This window comes from Condylura cristata, unplaced genomic scaffold (assembly GCF_000260355.1).
Source record: "Condylura cristata isolate star-nosed mole 26May11 unplaced genomic scaffold, ConCri1.0 scaffold00020, whole genome shotgun sequence".
Classification (NCBI taxonomy): domain Eukaryota; kingdom Metazoa; phylum Chordata; class Mammalia; order Eulipotyphla; family Talpidae; genus Condylura; species Condylura cristata.
The window spans coordinates 24412795-24428948 of record NW_004567121.1 but is presented as its reverse complement, the minus strand read 5'-3'; the positions used below and the strand labels follow the sequence as shown (position 1 = coordinate 24428948).

Below are 16154 nucleotides of genomic sequence, written 5' to 3'. Positions count from 1 at the left end.
CCCCTGACTGGACCCAGAGAGGCAGGGTTTGCCTCCTCCCGCTCCCACCCCTGACTGGACCCAGAGAGGCAGGGTTTGCCTCCTCCCCCTCCCACCCCTGACTGGACTCAGTAGCCCCTCGGGAGCAGCACTATTGAATGAATCAATTCAGTGCTGTAGGTGTGTTCCCCCATCTGCTTCTAGAAGGAGACTAAGAGAAAAGATGACTACAGTGTGTGTAAATGGCCAGAATCTAGGCTAACAGAAGCTGCTCTAATCGAGAACATTACTTAGCACTAGAATTCTTCCCAGGCAATGAAGCAAAAAGGGAGACATCAGGCCTTTCTTGGATTAAAAATGGGAAGACAAGGAGGCTCAGGGGAGAGAAACTTTTCCTGGCCTCAACTTCTGGAGGTGTTAACTGCATTCAATTTTCTGTTGGGGACACCGAGCAGCCTTATGGGTAATGTTACCCACGATGATTTTGCAGAAAAGCTGAGCGAGTCTAATGTCATTTCTTACATCCTCTGGGGAAAAGCTGAGGGGATGCTGTGGGTCTTGGGGGTGAGGGTGGGGGTTGAAGGGGAGCTTTTCCAGTGGGAAGGACTGAGTGAGATTTCCCAGCAGGTGGGTCTGCAGGGAGGCCCCGGGTCAGGCAGGAGCACGTGGCTCTTTGGGGTCTTCTGAGAGATGACAGATTTATGGTCCCCAGTGTTGGTCTCATCACCCAGAAACGGAAGCCCAGGCAGTCTGGCGCCCGTACCCCAGGGGCATCCTTCGTGGCACCCCAGAGGGAAACACTGCTGGGCCTCAGGCCTCCGCTGCAACATCTCAGTGACGTCACTGTTATGTGCACAACATCGACTGAGCTTTTCTTCCTCCAAAGCAGCACAGGACGCTGGATGGGTGGTGAGGAACTTACAGGGAACCACCAGCTACCCTGCAAGCCCGCAGCGCCAGGCTGTCTCTCTTCCTCTGCATCTTCCCACCCAAGCACCCCTGACCTGCTCGCTGCCCCTGGGAACAGTGTCTGAGGAAACAAGGCCAGGACTGAAGGTGGAGGTTGCCTAAATAAATCGATTGCATGTTTGCCGCCACCACCTCAGCAGAAGGCCCTGAGCACTGATGTTTTGTGTTGCCAAAACGTGCAGGGCCCTGGCACGTCCTAGCTATTTGGTCTCTGCTTGTCAAGTGTGCAGATGGTAGGTGGACAGGCCCGGCCATTCCAGGGGCTGAGTGTGGCCTCCCCATCCGTCAGCAGCCCTGGGTCATGGCCCCTTCGCTGCTCTGGCGGCTGGTGCAGGCAATTGTGTCAGTGGAAGGAGCAAGCTGTGTTCATTTAAGAATAGTTAAAGTGAAACAAGAGACCAGAGCGTGGACACACGAGTGTGTGGACAAATACACACTCTAGGAGAATCTGTCGTTGTGTGGATAAGGCCAGGTTGGCCCCTCTCAACCAACTGAGGGGTGAAGGAGAGCTGGTCCAACCTGTGTTCCACTTCCCAGCCCCGCACCTTGGTATGAGGCTGGATCTGTGTCTTGATCTAATTCCTGCAAAGACCCCGGAGGGACCACTAATTGCCCTCTGTGAGGAGACATGTGGTTGTCATTTGGAAAAGTCTCGATGAGGGAATTTGTGCATTAATCACAGGATAGATTTTTTTTAGATGTGCAAGTGCATGAATCACTTGAGAAATTTGCTGCCTGCCCCTGAAGGAATCTGGTCCCGTTGGGCAGTAACCTTACCTTGCTCTAGGGAAACAAATCTGTCTTAATTCAGTGCCAACTGAGAACCTTCTCGGCACCAAGAAGAGTGGTAGGTTCCTGCGGGTTCAGGAAAGCAGACCATGCACTGCCTGCCTTGGGAGCTCACAGGCTGGGGCCAGCCATTTCATGCATCTTGCGTTGCATCAAGTGAAGTGTGCCTGAATCCTGGCTGACATTGATTCCAACCCACTCTAAGCTCCTCATGACAGCCTCATTCTGTGTTCTTGCTTTTCCTCTGGACCCAGTCTGCCTGTATCAAGTCCCCTTGGGCTTCTTCCTGATTGCCACTGCCCCATTAACCCTCTGGATGCCTGGTGTCCTTGTCCTTGACTTCTGCATGGCCTATTCTGACCCATACACACCATAATCTCTGTTGCTCTCACTTGCCACACTAGACCTAATATTCATGGTAAAAGAACCATTGTGCAGAGCCCTGGGCAACTATTCTTACCCTGACAGGTCTTCATAACGGTTTATTAAACCATTAAGAAAATCCTCTGTGCATATAGGTGGTTTGGCAATGAAAGCACTTTCTGGAGTTGGCCAGCTCCTGGGAGAAATGATGCCAAGGTTGGTGGCAGGCAGCAGAGTGGGAGAAGGGATGATTTCAAGTAGTAGTGCCAGTTGCTTGTTTGAAGTTTAGAAAGTACACGATTAGCCCCCTCCTTTCTAAGCTCTACATTCAACCCCAGATGTTACCTGAGTGAGGAGCTACCTCCTTCCTGGTCTGGTAGCCAGATCAGATCTGGAGACATCCAGGAAGAGAGGTTGATAAAATGACCTATCAAGTCGCTTTTCCTGCGTGTGACCCAGTCAGAACCTGGAGCACTTTCCAAACCCGTTTCCCCCTTCACCTGTCTGCCATAGAACCGTCCCCCTTCACCTGTCTGCCATAGGACAGTCATTTCCAAGTCCTGTACCTGCTGAGCATATCTGTAGAAAATGTCCTCCTCCCAGTCATCTTCTGGAATACTTGCCTGGATCAAAGGGAGAACACCAACATCAAATTTCTGGGGCCACCTGGTGGTGCATCAGGATACCAGAGCCTCCCCCTGGGTCTGGACAGAGGCTCCATGTAGCCATTGGGGGCACTGAGTAGGGAAACTGCAGCTTTTGGAAGCTGGTTGGTCCAGCATGGCCTTGGAGGCCTTGTCTTCTTCCCTAATGCTACCCCTTTGAGCCACCCATTACGAGCATATTGTGGTGTCTCTGTTGTCGACGGTCAGTGAAGAGGCAAGAGAGAAGGAAGACAGAGGCTCTTGGGGATGGGGTATGGTTGGTGACCCTGACAGCCAACCGCACACACACCTACCTTCATTTGTTTGAAACTCAAATTGCCGTCTGGCTGCCTAGAAAATCAGGGAAACAGTGTGACAAGGATGAACAACTCACTATTCAAAGGAGGGGGCCTACAGAGGGACCCTGGGGGCCTGGACATTGGTAGCAAGGCAGGCTGAAGTGGGAAGCCAAGGAGCCAACAGGTGTACTCTGGTCTACAAACCACTTAGTAAATGATCCCTTTCATAACCAGATACACATGTGTGCCACTGGACCACCAGCTTTGTCATGGGTTCCAACTCTGACTGGTGGCACAGAGGCTGCCAGGTATGCATAACCAAGAGGGTCTCATCCACACTCAAATGCAGACACTGCCATGGTTATAGGATGCCTTGGAGGAAGAGGGATAAGGTGCCCACCAAGGTCTGCGTTTGTAGACCATGGCCATTGACTTCGCATGAACACCCTCCACAGTTAGGCGCGCTCCCTCATTGATGAATCCCACATTCTGGCCACATTGCAGATAATTGCTGGCAAGCCCTTGATTGGCTTCCTCTATGTACAGCCACCATGCTCAACCACTTCCCCACTTCCTCTCATGCTTTCTCTTCTACCTGCCTTGCCTGCCCTTTGAAGCATTAGGTCTTCCATCGAGAGCTCACTCAATGCCATCTCCCCCAGGAAGGCTCCCTCTGCACTTCTTGCCAAAAGTGGGTCCTTCCCTCCCCACCTCCTCCCCACGCATGCCATGCTGCCTTTCCCTCTAGCAGGGACCCCATCCTGTTCGTGAGCGAGTGGTGGACACACAGCTTTTTCGCCACCCCCTCCCCTTTACGGTAAGCTTAAACGCCTTGGGCCCGCTGGCATCGGTTGCAATGTGTTTTTGTACAGTTACATAGAATGAAACATCCAGAATCTCCGAGGCTCTGTACCTGTCACAGTCTGGCATTTTCAGGAAGATGCGGGCCAAGAACTCAATTGCTTCTTTGCGGGCAGAGGCGGCCACTACGTAGGTCCCAGAGGGCAGAGTGAAGTGTTTGGTGAGGTTGCACTTGGTTTTAGACACTATAGCCTTTACACCACTTCTGAATTGGGAAAAAAATGTAGATGGCAATTTCTCCTGAAAGTGCTGAAACTAAAAGAACATAATAATGGTAAGAAATCACCCCTGCTGTATTCACGAGCCCCCGCCACCACAGACACCCACAAACTTCCAGACCTCTCTGCATCTATCAGAATGACATGACAGGCCTCTAAAAAGAAGGCAGCGCTCACCTGAACTCTCAAAATGTGATGGGGTTTGAATGTTAATTAATGGAGATGCCAAAAAAAAAAAAAAAAAAAAAAAAACAACCGAGGCAAATAAATGGGACCTGCAGTTTTATCTCAGCGATTCAACAGCATCTTGGTGTCTGGGTTTCTGTCACTGCTTGTCTATAGAGAAGACTTCCAGGAAAACTGGTGGGGGTATTTCTGGAGATGCTACGGTCGGTCCCTTCTTCTCTGACATTTCAGGGACACACAAGGCTCAGCCCCTTTCCGCGCCTCCAGCTCATCTTCCCAGCAGAGTCTGAAATTCTTTCTCATTGGAGAATAATAGGCCCTGATCATTTTCCTTTTATTTCAATATTTTCTTAGAGATAAAACAATAAATATAATGCAGTTCCTATTACTGGATGTCACATACATATTACATAATAAAAACCCCTTACTAAATAAATTTTCCCCAATACAGTCAAGCATGGGGATTCCATTTAGAATGGTTACATAGTGTGAAATGATTATTTGTGAGCTCTGCCTTGGGGAGAGCAGGGACGGGGAGAGTTTTGTTTTAGGGGGTGGGGGAAGGGCTGGGCGACAAGATGAGACAGGAGAGAGGCACTTCAGAGCAGCAGGGCTGGGTGGGACCTCCAGAGTGACCCTGGTGCTAACAGCAGCCCCAGTGTGCTGGAGCCTGGCTGGCTGGAAGAGGTGGGCTCTTCTCCAGAGTCAGCCCTGGCCTGTGGCTTGGGGGTAAGTGTGTGAGTGCATGGGAAGGCAGTGCATGTGCAGGGGTGTGTGGGTGTTATGCCTCCTACAGTCCAGAAGATGTGTTTCCTGCTCCCCTGCTCTCCCGCCCTCTTCCCCTCTTCCCTCCATTGCATCTGGGCAGCCCTGTCTGGTTCCCAATCCTTCAGGACCGACATGCTCCAAGGCAGTGGGAAGGGTGAGTATGTGTTGGGGAAAGGGGGCTCTGGGCCAGTTCTGAGGACCCAGCATCAGATGAACAAATGCCACGACCACCATGCACAGAGGCTGATGATTCCCCCGAGTACGGCCATTAGCCCTGCCTCTCATCCTAAGTCAGTGGGAAGTAGCTGTGCCCACCTTACCCATCAGGAACCAATACTTGAGGATGCTATCAGGGTTGCAGCCCTCTTGAATACCAGACCAGAGGGTTCGTGTCGAGTCCACAGGACCCCACCTCCAGACCCCTTTAGACCCGGGGTCTGCTTGGAAGGTCTAAGCTTGTATCAGTTACAGGACATGCAGGCCTGAACTCGAAGCCCTCGGACTTGGAAGAGGCAACTTCACCGACTGTGCCCATGAGACTGTGAGCCGTACCTGAGAGTCCACCTGTGGGAGGAGGAAGAAAAGCAGGTTGAGGAAGTCAAACCAAAACACAGGCAGGCGGAGTGCAGCAGCCCGCGCAGGGCCCCGAGCCCCATCCTCTGTCGGCCCTGCACCCTGGCTCAGCGCGGGCCAACAGGTCGAAAGTTTTCTCACTTTCTCTGCAGGGCTGTGAAGCAGACAGCTAGCCTGCTGGAAAAGCTGGAGGGGGGCATCGGTCGGGGAGAAGCTGAGAGGTGGAGACGCCCCGAGTCAAGCCAGCCAGGCGTAGCTGCCCTCAAGGCACTGATGAGATTCTGGAGAGGAGAGTGACAGGCCTGCAGGGAGGACAGCACCCAGGTCCGGCGCCTAGTCCCTGACACAGGTGCTCCAATGAGAAGCAAACTCCCTGTCCCTCAGAACAGGCCCACCGCACCCCTCTTGGGGGGAACATGGCTGTGCTGCTCAATGAGCGATGTCTCTGGCTCCATGACAGAAGGAAGAGCCGAGGCTGCAATCCCGTGTCCTGCCTAGTGTTTCTGTTCATGGGTGGGGTTTTGTTACTAGAATCCTGCAAGCCGACAGCTGGCTCCCTATTTTGTAGGCGTGGAAACTGAGGCTCAGGGCCCTCCCTGGTGGCACAGAGAACGCTGCACTGAGAAGCTAAGCCAAGCTGTGGCTGCTTCACTGCGAGTTCAACCCCCACGCCGGAGCTGACCCACAGGGCGCGGCAGACCTCTCCTGACTGCCTGCTGCTCCCCATTCTGATGCTGGTGAACCCTCTTGCTGCCCTGCACCTCTGGCCTGTACCTCATTTCTCTATGCATAAGTAAATAAGTCTTTAAAAAAGAAAAAAGGAAACCAAGGCTCAGCTGTCTAAGTGGCTTTCTTTGTAATTAAGACACAGTGCCAGCAGGCACTGCCCCCCAAACCCCAAGGGAGGATTCTGCAGAGGCAGAGGGGGAGAGCTCAGCCCTGGGGAGGTCTGGGGGGTGAGGTGACCTGGCGTGTCCTTGTCTCTCTCCTGCCTCTCCCTGCTGTCTGCACTTGATGCTAGGTGGAGAGAGCGGTGCTGGCAAAGTATTGGGGAGTCATAGGTGCACCCAAGGGCCAGAGCACAGTACATAGTTGTCATGTTCATTACCACCAAGCACCTGAACACCTTGCCACTAGGAGGGCTGTGGTGGTGGTGGTCGTGGAAGGCAGAGCCGAGACCCCCACCAGAGCAGCAACAGGGATGAACGTTCCCTCTCCCCACAGAGGAGTAGATGTGGGAGCCAGGCTTGTCCAACTCGATGCTCCCCTCACCCACACTGACACTCAGTCACGCTTGGCCTTGACTCTTGGCAAAGTAAGTAAAGGAGGTAAGTAAATCAAGGGATTTCCCCAGCAAATCTCTGGATCTAGTACAGCAATTAAGGCAGACCCAAGGGTGATGTCCAGACCCAGGGGTGATGTCCAGACCCAGGGGTGATGTCCAGTGGGGTAGCCGGCTCATGGGTCTCCCCACCTTCTAAGATGCATTCTCTGGGCTTCCCTCACTGCCTCTGTGAGCTAGCCCCCCCCACCCCAAATGAGCTCTGTTTACCATACTCTGGGGTGATTACCCTTATTTCTTGCCCCAAGTCCCAATTGATTCAGGTGGCTTTTAAGAGCTCCCCAATTCTCACCTCTGAAACAGACATGAGAACAAGCACTGGGCTGGCTGGGAAGGAACAGACACCTCTGGTTCATCAGACAAGACTACTCAATATCCTGGCCACGTCTTCCTTTTCCTGATGAGAGACCACTGCAGAGAGGGTCTCCTGGAGGGACAAGTCCTCAGGGTGCTATTCACCTTGTCGCGAATCTGGCACCCCAGAGCCCAGCGGCCTTGCAGTAACTCATTTATCCACGGTCTCTAGAGTTCAGGAGCCCCGGCAAGGTTGTAATCATCTCCATATTTCTAAGTGCTGTCAAGCCCATTTCTTTATTTTTCAGACAGAGATACATTCTATTTTTTTTTTAAGATTTATTTATTTGTGCATACAGAACTGGGGCACAGGCCAGAGGTGCAGGGGCGGTGAGAGGCTTCACCAGAGACAGAGTGGGGAGCAGAACAGGCAGATGGATGAAGTACACTGCTGAGGGGAGCCGCGGGTGGGTCAGGAGAGGTCTGCCAGGCCATGTGGTCTCCTCCGGGGCAGGCGGGAATCGAACTCATGCAGAAGTGGCTTTAGCTTCTTAGTGCAGTGCTTTAACCTGCTGTGCCACCAGGGAGGGCCCAGAGATGCATTCTTTACTCATCTGCCCACTTGGCTTAAAGGGAAGATTTCCTCGGGCTCCCTGCATCTGGATCACCTTAAACATCAAGGGTCAGTCTAGGCAGCTTGGAGACAGCTGGGTTCCTCCACTACAGTGGAGGAGAGGGGTGCTGTGCCCAGAGAAAGTCTCTCAGAAGTCTTGGGGCTCACACGGTATTGGTGGGCACACTGCCTTCAGGGTTATTCTTTGATAGTCTCACAGCATTGAGGCACCTCAAAATGTATTGTGCTAACCGCACCCCCAAATTTCTTTCTGCTTTTAAACTCATGCAATTAGGAGTAGTAACATGCTCAGGAGAGCAGAACCCAAAGGGCTCTTCTAGAGCCAGAGCCAGCATTTCTGGAGAAGCCACAGAACCAGAAAGGCCCGCACGTAAGCCTGGCAATGAACCCTGGGCCAGATGCTCTGGTCCCCATCATTCCTGCTGCACCCCGGGGAAGGCCCTTCATGTTCTGTGAACTTTGGCTTCACCTCAGTGAAAGTGCGGGAGGTTAGGGGCTTTGAGGCAGGGACTGTCAATCCTCTTGTGACTCTGAAATGCTGTTTGGGTCTGTACCACCCATGCCTTCTCCTCAGAGTGAGCACAGAGGGGATATGGCACAGCTCTCTGTGTGCAGAAGACCTCAGAGCGCTGCCTGCCCCTAAGTCGGCTAAGCCCTGGCTGTGAAGGTTGCCTTGTCTCAGCGATTAGAAACTGAGGTCATTCCTAGACATTCTGCAGCCAAACTCCAGCACAGAGATGCTGGGTGTGTTTGACTGAAGACTGGGGGGACATCTGGAGCACAGACCCCAGCTCTGCCACCACCTCTGACCATGTCACTTGGCCTCACTGCATGTTCCTTCAGCTCTGACGTGAGGAGAGGGGAGGCCCAGCATTGATGGTTACATCACCTCAGTTATTCAAGTCTGTGTGGAAAGACTATGGGGTATATGGTCTAAGAACCATTTGGGGTGCATTAAATTATGGGGGAAGGGAGGAGAAAGCAGAGGTTTCAGATTTTCTTCTCTAATATAAGAACTCAATTCCCTGATTACTTGCACTTGGGGTATGTGAGGTGTGGGGTGGGGAGACAGCCTCTTAAGCTGAAAGGCCGGTTTGGGGCTCTCCCTGGTGGCGCAGCAGGTTAGAGCACAGTACTACGAAGCTAAAGCCACTGCAGTGTGAGTTTCAACCCAGCCCATGGTGCGGCAGACCTCTCCTGACCTGCCCGCTACTCTCCTCAGCAGTGCACTTCGTCGATCCACTTGCTCTGCTCCCCACTTTGTCTCTGGTGAATCTTTTCACCCCCCTGCACCTCTGCCTGTACCCCAATTCTATATACATAAATAAATAAATATTAAAAAGAAAAGAAAAGCCGGTTTGAACTTGCATGAAAGGGGAGCAGAGTCTAGGGGAGAAGAAAACTTAAGCAGTGACCCAACAGATGCTTGCGAGCAACCACCAAGCTGGGCCGGGACTTTGGCCTAACGTGAGAGCACTGACGTGCCTTGGCTTCCACCCAGGACGGTATTTCCTTAAACTCTCCCAAAGTTTAGCTAAATATTCTCCAACATGCATGAGCTCGAGCAGCCCGGGGCTGCTCATCACGATGTAGATTTGCAGGCTCTGCCCACGGCGATTCAGATTCACATGGTTTGGGCAGGCCCCAGACCCTGCCTGCGTACAGCTGGCCTAAGACCAGACCACCTTTCTGAGTGAGAAGCATGGTAGCCTGCAGCATACAAAAAATGCTGACAGAGAAGGCGGGGCCCCGACACTGGGTGCAGGCTCACCTCTCCTTCTCAGAGTTGCCAGAGGAACTCTCCAGACTCTGAGTGTCAAGCCGGAGGATTGTCTCTACTGTGGTCCAGTGACCCCCTCCCCTGCCGCCTGTTCTCCCTGCCAAGGATGCACACATATTCTGACCAGGCCAGCCCCGAGCTGGCTTCTTACCTTGAACACTTCAAAGCTAAGCGGAAATTTCTCCTCTTCTGTTTTGAAGTCCCGTGGCATGATAGTGAAGGACACAACGACGTTGTTGCTTTGCGCATTGTCTGGCACAGAGAAGATGTATTGCACGTTCTTCTGCAGTCCTTCTGCATGAGAAAGGGCTGTTATGAGGGTCCCTCAGGCCCACTCAGGGTCTCCCACGTGGGGCTGGTGTGGTCCAGAGAGGCCTGGGGGGCTGTTCTGAACTGCTGTACTTGGAGACCTGAGGCCTGCATCCTAGGCCCCACTGAGAGTGATGGAGCTAGCTGCTTTATTTGGCGCGCCTCAGACTCCACCTCCTCAAATCAGGGAGGGGAGCTGACTCCCACTTGATGAGAATGTTTCTTAAGCTATAAGGTCGACGACTACTCCTATAAAAAACGAGTGAACCCAGGTAGGCACTGGTGACAGTCCCAGGACGTGACCTTGAGCCCCCAGGTGCTGGTGGAGATGGGAAAAGGGTGATTTATTGGTGCTGGATCAAGAAAGAACTCATGGAAACTGTTGTGTTCAAATGTATGAACAAAGTAGATCAAGATAGAACTGATACGTGCCAGAGGCTGGGCTACCAGCTGGGGAGCCCCAAAAGGTGTGTGGGGGGAGACTTAGGGGACCACGTGGCTTTTTGAGGACTGGGCAAGACGATGCACCAAGGAGCACAAAGCAGCACCTAATAGGTGCCTGTTCTCTGGCAGCCCTCCTTGCCCTTGTAGGGCATTATTAAAAATGGTCCCAATGTGTAAGTTCGGTTAGCTCAGACACTAAGGAAACACCGAGTTACTGCTTGGCTGCTAACTCCCTGATTCACCTCCCTGAGCAGCACCCTCCTGCGTGTGAGCCCAGAGCCCTCTGCCCTGGAGGGAGTTCATGTCCATGAATGAACCAAAATCTAGTCTGGCAAGCGCTCTCCAATATGCTTCCGGCCAATGGGCAGAACAACCACCCAGGTCATTACTACCTGCAGAAGTTCCTGGAATCACGCGGTCCTTAAATGCCATTTGAGACCATCTTTCACAGGCCATATGTCCATGGGCCAGGCTGATCGGAACTTGATTGCATATAAACAGGCAAGAGAAATTCTCTTGGAAATCTTGACATGACATCCTGTAATAAACAGATACACATCATTGGCTTTATCCCTGGTGCAGGGAGAGGGAATCCCATCAATGTACGCAAACTTTGCCCATCTGGGACAGTATCCTTGACTGACCATGGGCTACCCAAAGACCAGAGCCTCATTCGGGTCCACTCACTGTCATATGCTTCCCACTGGGGAGGACGAGGGCAGCGTCGATGGTGGGACCTGTATGTCACCTGGCAGGGGCCTTATCGCCTACCACTGTCTCTTCAACTCACAGATAAAATTGAAAGTCCTCTGGAGCTCAGCAGGATGATCCCTGACCTGTGATATGGGCCCTACCCACTGCTGCCAGGAAAAGCCCCCTCCCCTGGGGTCTTCTGTCAAGTCCATTGTTACGAATCCAGTGAATTCAATACCCGATATCCCACCTTGTGCTGTGATTAAAGTATAAGTATCAGCGCACCCTTATAAAGTACAGACAGCAGAAGTGGTTTTCCTTTTAATTCACATTTGTCTGTCTGATCCTTCGTTCCTTAGAAATAGCCGCCCTCCATATCTGTTGCATTTATTTGACTATGGCACTGTCTAGGCCAGTCCATCCTTCAGAGGAATGTCCATCTTCCACCTTTATGATGTGTACAGATGTGCGCTTTCAAAATATCTAGTCTCACAGAGTGGTCAGCTGATGGCACAGCTCCCAGACATCTAGAGTGGAAATCTAGAATCTAGAATCGAATCAAGTTGGTCTTTAGGAATTCATGCCAGGCGAAGCTGCAGAGTTCCAGAGCCCCAACATGATGCATAGAAAACACAGGTCTGGCAAACATGCACCCTGACCTCTAGGAAACTTCATTTCAAAGTGCTGGTGCCAACCATCCCAGAAAGAGAGAGAGCACAAAAAAGTCATTCGCCAGCCAGAGCTTCTGTGTCTCGCAGAGACCAGGTCTCTACACAGTGAATCTCTACTATCATAGGAGTTTAGGGAAGGGGATAGGGATTGAGGATTGGGGCAATAGTTAAAGATTTCAAATAGCATTTCCGAAAAGGACAAATACCAAAACTCGCCATCTTCCTTATTGTCATGTAGCAGGTTTTTCCGATGGTCTTGCATTTCCTTCCACTCCAGAGACCTGAGCATGGATAGAGACAATGACAGTGAGACTTCTCAGGGCATTTCAACTCGACCACACGTGGCCCACAGGCCCTCTGCATGGGGCCTAATTTAGTACCTGTGTTGCAAGCGGACAGCTTCATTGGTCTCTGTGTTCTGATGACTTCCAGACCCTATCCCCAGCCCAATTCTCTTGCCCAAGCTCTTGATGGGTACTCGCTACCACCCATCTCATGTCCGAACAGTGACCTTAATATCAGCCTGTCCCTAACTGCCCATCCTCTCCTCCTGTCGCCGAAAGAGAGCAGGAGTCGTCATTCTTTCTCATTACCTCCCCACATCCAAATTACCACCAAACAAATTGTGATTTATCAATTCTGCCTCTCCAGCCTGTCTTAAAGTCATCTACATACTTCTCTCCCACTGCTGACATCCTGGTTCAGGATCACTTCGCTCACACTCACCTCCTGGTCTACCTCCCACTACTTTCCTCTCTGTTGTCCACACTGCCATCGGAATGACGTCTCTAAAACAGAAATCTGTTTCTGGCATTTTCCTGCCTAGAAACACCATGGGCCTCCTTTTACTCTCAAGTGATGTCCAAACTCCTGAAATTGAACCTGGGTCTCTGTCATGCTCTCCAACTTGATCTGAGTGGCTCCCTACTTCCCCTCCTCCCTGTGTCCTTGGATTCCAGGTCGTAAAGAATGTCTCCATCTCCTACATACCCGCCTCCCTGCCCTTGATGCTCAGCACGATGCTCCCTCTGCCTGGAACACTTCTCCCTTCATCCTATAACGCAGTAACTTGCACTCAGTTTGCTCCTAAAAGTCACTTCCTCTGGGAAACCTTGCTGGCTCCCCCATCGTACCCTCACTCCACCTTGGAGCCCCCACGACTCGACTCCTGCCCCTTCCTTGTCTGGGCTTAGGGTCCCTGTTACTGCCTCACTGGACTCCAAGAGCTTAAGGGTTTCCCTGACCACGATATCACAGGGCTTTAAGGCAACACCTTCACACACAGGGTGCATGAATATGCTGTTTTGCTTGCTTAGTTCATTAAGGCAACCCCATGCGATAGGATGATGTAATCTAGAAGCTAGTCCCAGGGTCCACGGTGAAGCGGAGACTCCCCAGGCAGAGGGGAAACTTCACCCTCTCACAGTAGAAGCTCGCTCCTTGCCAAGGAGTCCAGGGCACAAAACATAATGAGATCTTTCTCTGGAAGTGACTTGCCTCCGGGCGCTGGGTCACCACTGTCCCTGCGAGCAAAGGAGGGCCCACCCCTCTAGCTTCCAGCTGCAGGCTGAGCCTGTCAGATGTGTTATTGTAAAATGGCAATTTTATAATTAAGTGATAATTACATTTTCTGCAGTGTGTAAGGGAAAATAAATGTAGTGTAAATCAATATGCTATCGATTCATGCAAGTTTGCCTTTAAGTGTGTGAGACTGAAATTTCAATTATGGCAGAGATTAGACATCCAGCTCTCTCCATTCATCTCTACTCATTAAAAAGGACAGAGGGATTTGATCACCTCCGTGGAGGCGCTGGTTAGGGGCCCCCGGGGCTTCCTTTGGTTTCTGGGGGACAATGTGCCCCTCAACCTACAGCCCCCAGAGTACATGTTCCCACAGAGTGGGGGCGCCAGCTGCAACTCCTGTTTGACCTGCTCACATCTGTTCCTGTGCAAGGCCTTTGTGACCCCCCAGCTGGCCGATATGAATCTGAGTCCCAGGCTGGCACCAGCTCCCTGGGCAAACTCCCTGCACTTCCTCCAGGCTCCTTCCTCGGGCTGCTTGCTGACCCTGGGTCTCTACAGAGTTCCCAGCTCAGGCACACACTTCCCACCTACCTGCTCATTTCTTCTGGAGGTTGAACTCAGGTTCAGCCCCATCCAGGAAGCTTTCTCTGAACATGCCAGCCATGGCCAGCTTTTTCTCCTGACACCTGTGCCCCCACCTGCCTTCCCTGGTCGGGTGGTATTTAGCATGGGGGTGTGGGCAGAGCACCGACGCCTGAATCCAAGCCTCTCCTCCTAGCCAACGGGCACGTGGCACCAACTTTGACCTCTCTTCACTGCTGCTCGCAGGAGCAAGACTTGGAACAGGGATTTTTAGCTAATTGTATTTTCCCCTAGTCATGTTTGCCAGTTTGGGGGTACTTCTCGGGATGGAGCGCTGGAAGAAGCCAGAGGTTATTAAGATATGCACTGGAAAGAGCAAAAGATACTCCTGGAAAGAAGACAGAGGCAGGATAAAGGGAAACCAGCAGCAGTTTGGCTCATGGCCCAGCGGTTCATGGTTTTGCAAGTTTATTCCCCTTCTGAGAAAGAGATTTGGCTGTCATGTTCTTAGGGGCATCTGAAGTGACACCCGGGTTCCCTTTCTTCCTTCTCCCTTGATTTCCTAATCTCCACCCTAAGAGGACATTCATCACACCTTGCCGAGGCCCACTTCAGCCAGGCCCCGATCAGCGGTGGGGTTCACAGGGGGTCAGAGGGTCCCTGCCGCAGTCTGCCTGGGCCATCAGGTCAGGTCTGGGTGGCCAGAATCAGGCTGCTGGCCAACCCTGCATCCCCTGCCAGAACTCACGCTTCACTGCACTGGCGTCATGCTTCCTGGGGCCCGTCTTCCTGTTTGTCTCTGCCTTGAATCTCTTTTGGGTCATGTTCCACTTCTGGCCCCCCACACCCAGTATGCGGCTGTGGCCAGGCCTGGTCTCTTGACACTTTTGGTGGTTCCACACAGGCACTCAGAGGCAGGCGAAGGGACCTGTCGCTGTCCTCTGTCCCCTCAGGACCGAGATCCCATTCTCAGCCAGCAAGGGGCTGAGAACCAGGCGTCAGTCCTCCTGGAGGCTGGTCAATGCCAAGCCAGTTCCCTGGGAACCACTGACCACACAGCGGTGTCCCCTCTGTTAGGTGTCCCCAACCTGCTCTGAGGAGGTGTCAGCCCAGGCACTGGTCACACCTGGGAGTCCCCCTCTGTGGACAGCACAGGTGACTCTGAAGTGCCGCATGAAAATGTCTTACAGCGCTTGGCCTCAGTTGTCCCAACATAATGCCACGGCACCCCTGGATCAAAAGATTCCCATGGACTCCCTCTACGTTTGCGGTTCCTGCTTCCCATCTCTCTCTGCCAAGCAGAACTTGGCTCCCTCTTATTATTACTTGGTGCTTCCTGTTATTTTTTCCTAATTCTGCTGTGGTTCACAGCTCTGGACTATAAACTTCTGGATGGCAGGCACTGGGCTTACCATGTATCTGTATATATCTCACAGCACCCACTTAAGGCCGTGCACTTAGTACAGAGAGTACACAGTAGGTGTCTGCTGGGTACTGGGTGGACAGCAGCCTAGGAATGGGAGAACCGACAGCCACACAGGGGTGTGAACTGGTCAGACCTGCAGAGCCACCCACCACAGGGGAGACAGGTGTCCCCCCCCCTGGGGGAGGGGCCCTCTGCACACGGGGTCCCTGGAGGACAGAGAGAAGTTTCCAGAAGCCGTACCCATCTTTCCAGCGGCCTCTCCACTCAGTTTTGCCCCAGGGGTTCCACAGGCGGATCAGATCTTCCCAGCCCCTCCGGGAGCGAATCTGTAAAGAAGAGAAAAGGGACCTGTCAGGGCTCTCCAGCAAGTCGGTGGAGGGGATATGAATGCAGCTGCCTCTTACCTCCAAGGACTAATTTAACTTCTGACCTCATTTGGCTGCAGCCAGAAAAAAAACACTGAAAGGGGAAAAAAATCAATGTCGCTGGCGCCTGCATGGAAATGGAATGAAAGAGGAGAAAATGGCCCCTTTCTGCTCAGTGCGGGCTGGGCAGGTGTGACTTCATCATTCTGTACTGCTGCATCCGAGGACTGGGGGAGCCGAGACTTCACAGCAGATAACTAGTGGGGGATGTTGCCGCAGCCAGCCGAGGGAGCGCTTTGCGGGTCCCCAGCCTCCTCGGAGCCCAGGACAGCTGGCATCTCTATTCCAGGGGCTCCAACACTTTCCTGCCCGGGCCGCTGGGGCTGTGTGAGTGGCCAGGATGTCCCACACTGCCCTGTCCTCCTGCAAGCCCGGCTGGAC

At 52.6% G+C, this 16154-nt stretch overlaps 1 protein-coding gene across 1 annotated transcript in view; it reads right to left on the bottom strand.

Moving 5' to 3' along the window:
- The window catches only part of CAPN13 (calpain 13), a 59621-nt gene that overhangs the window by 17291 nt on the left and 26176 nt on the right, over positions 1-16154 (bottom strand). The window contains exons 7-13 of the mRNA XM_012727345.1: positions 15589-15674; positions 12023-12097; positions 10845-10990; positions 9851-9990; positions 5629-5640; positions 3957-4159; positions 2667-2723 (exon numbers count right to left, since the gene is read on the bottom strand). Coding sequence (XP_012582799.1) covers positions 2667-2723; positions 3957-4159; positions 5629-5640; positions 9851-9990; positions 10845-10990; positions 12023-12097; positions 15589-15674 — 719 coding nt within the window. The remainder of the gene's footprint in view (positions 1-2666; positions 2724-3956; positions 4160-5628; positions 5641-9850; positions 9991-10844; positions 10991-12022; positions 12098-15588; positions 15675-16154) is intronic.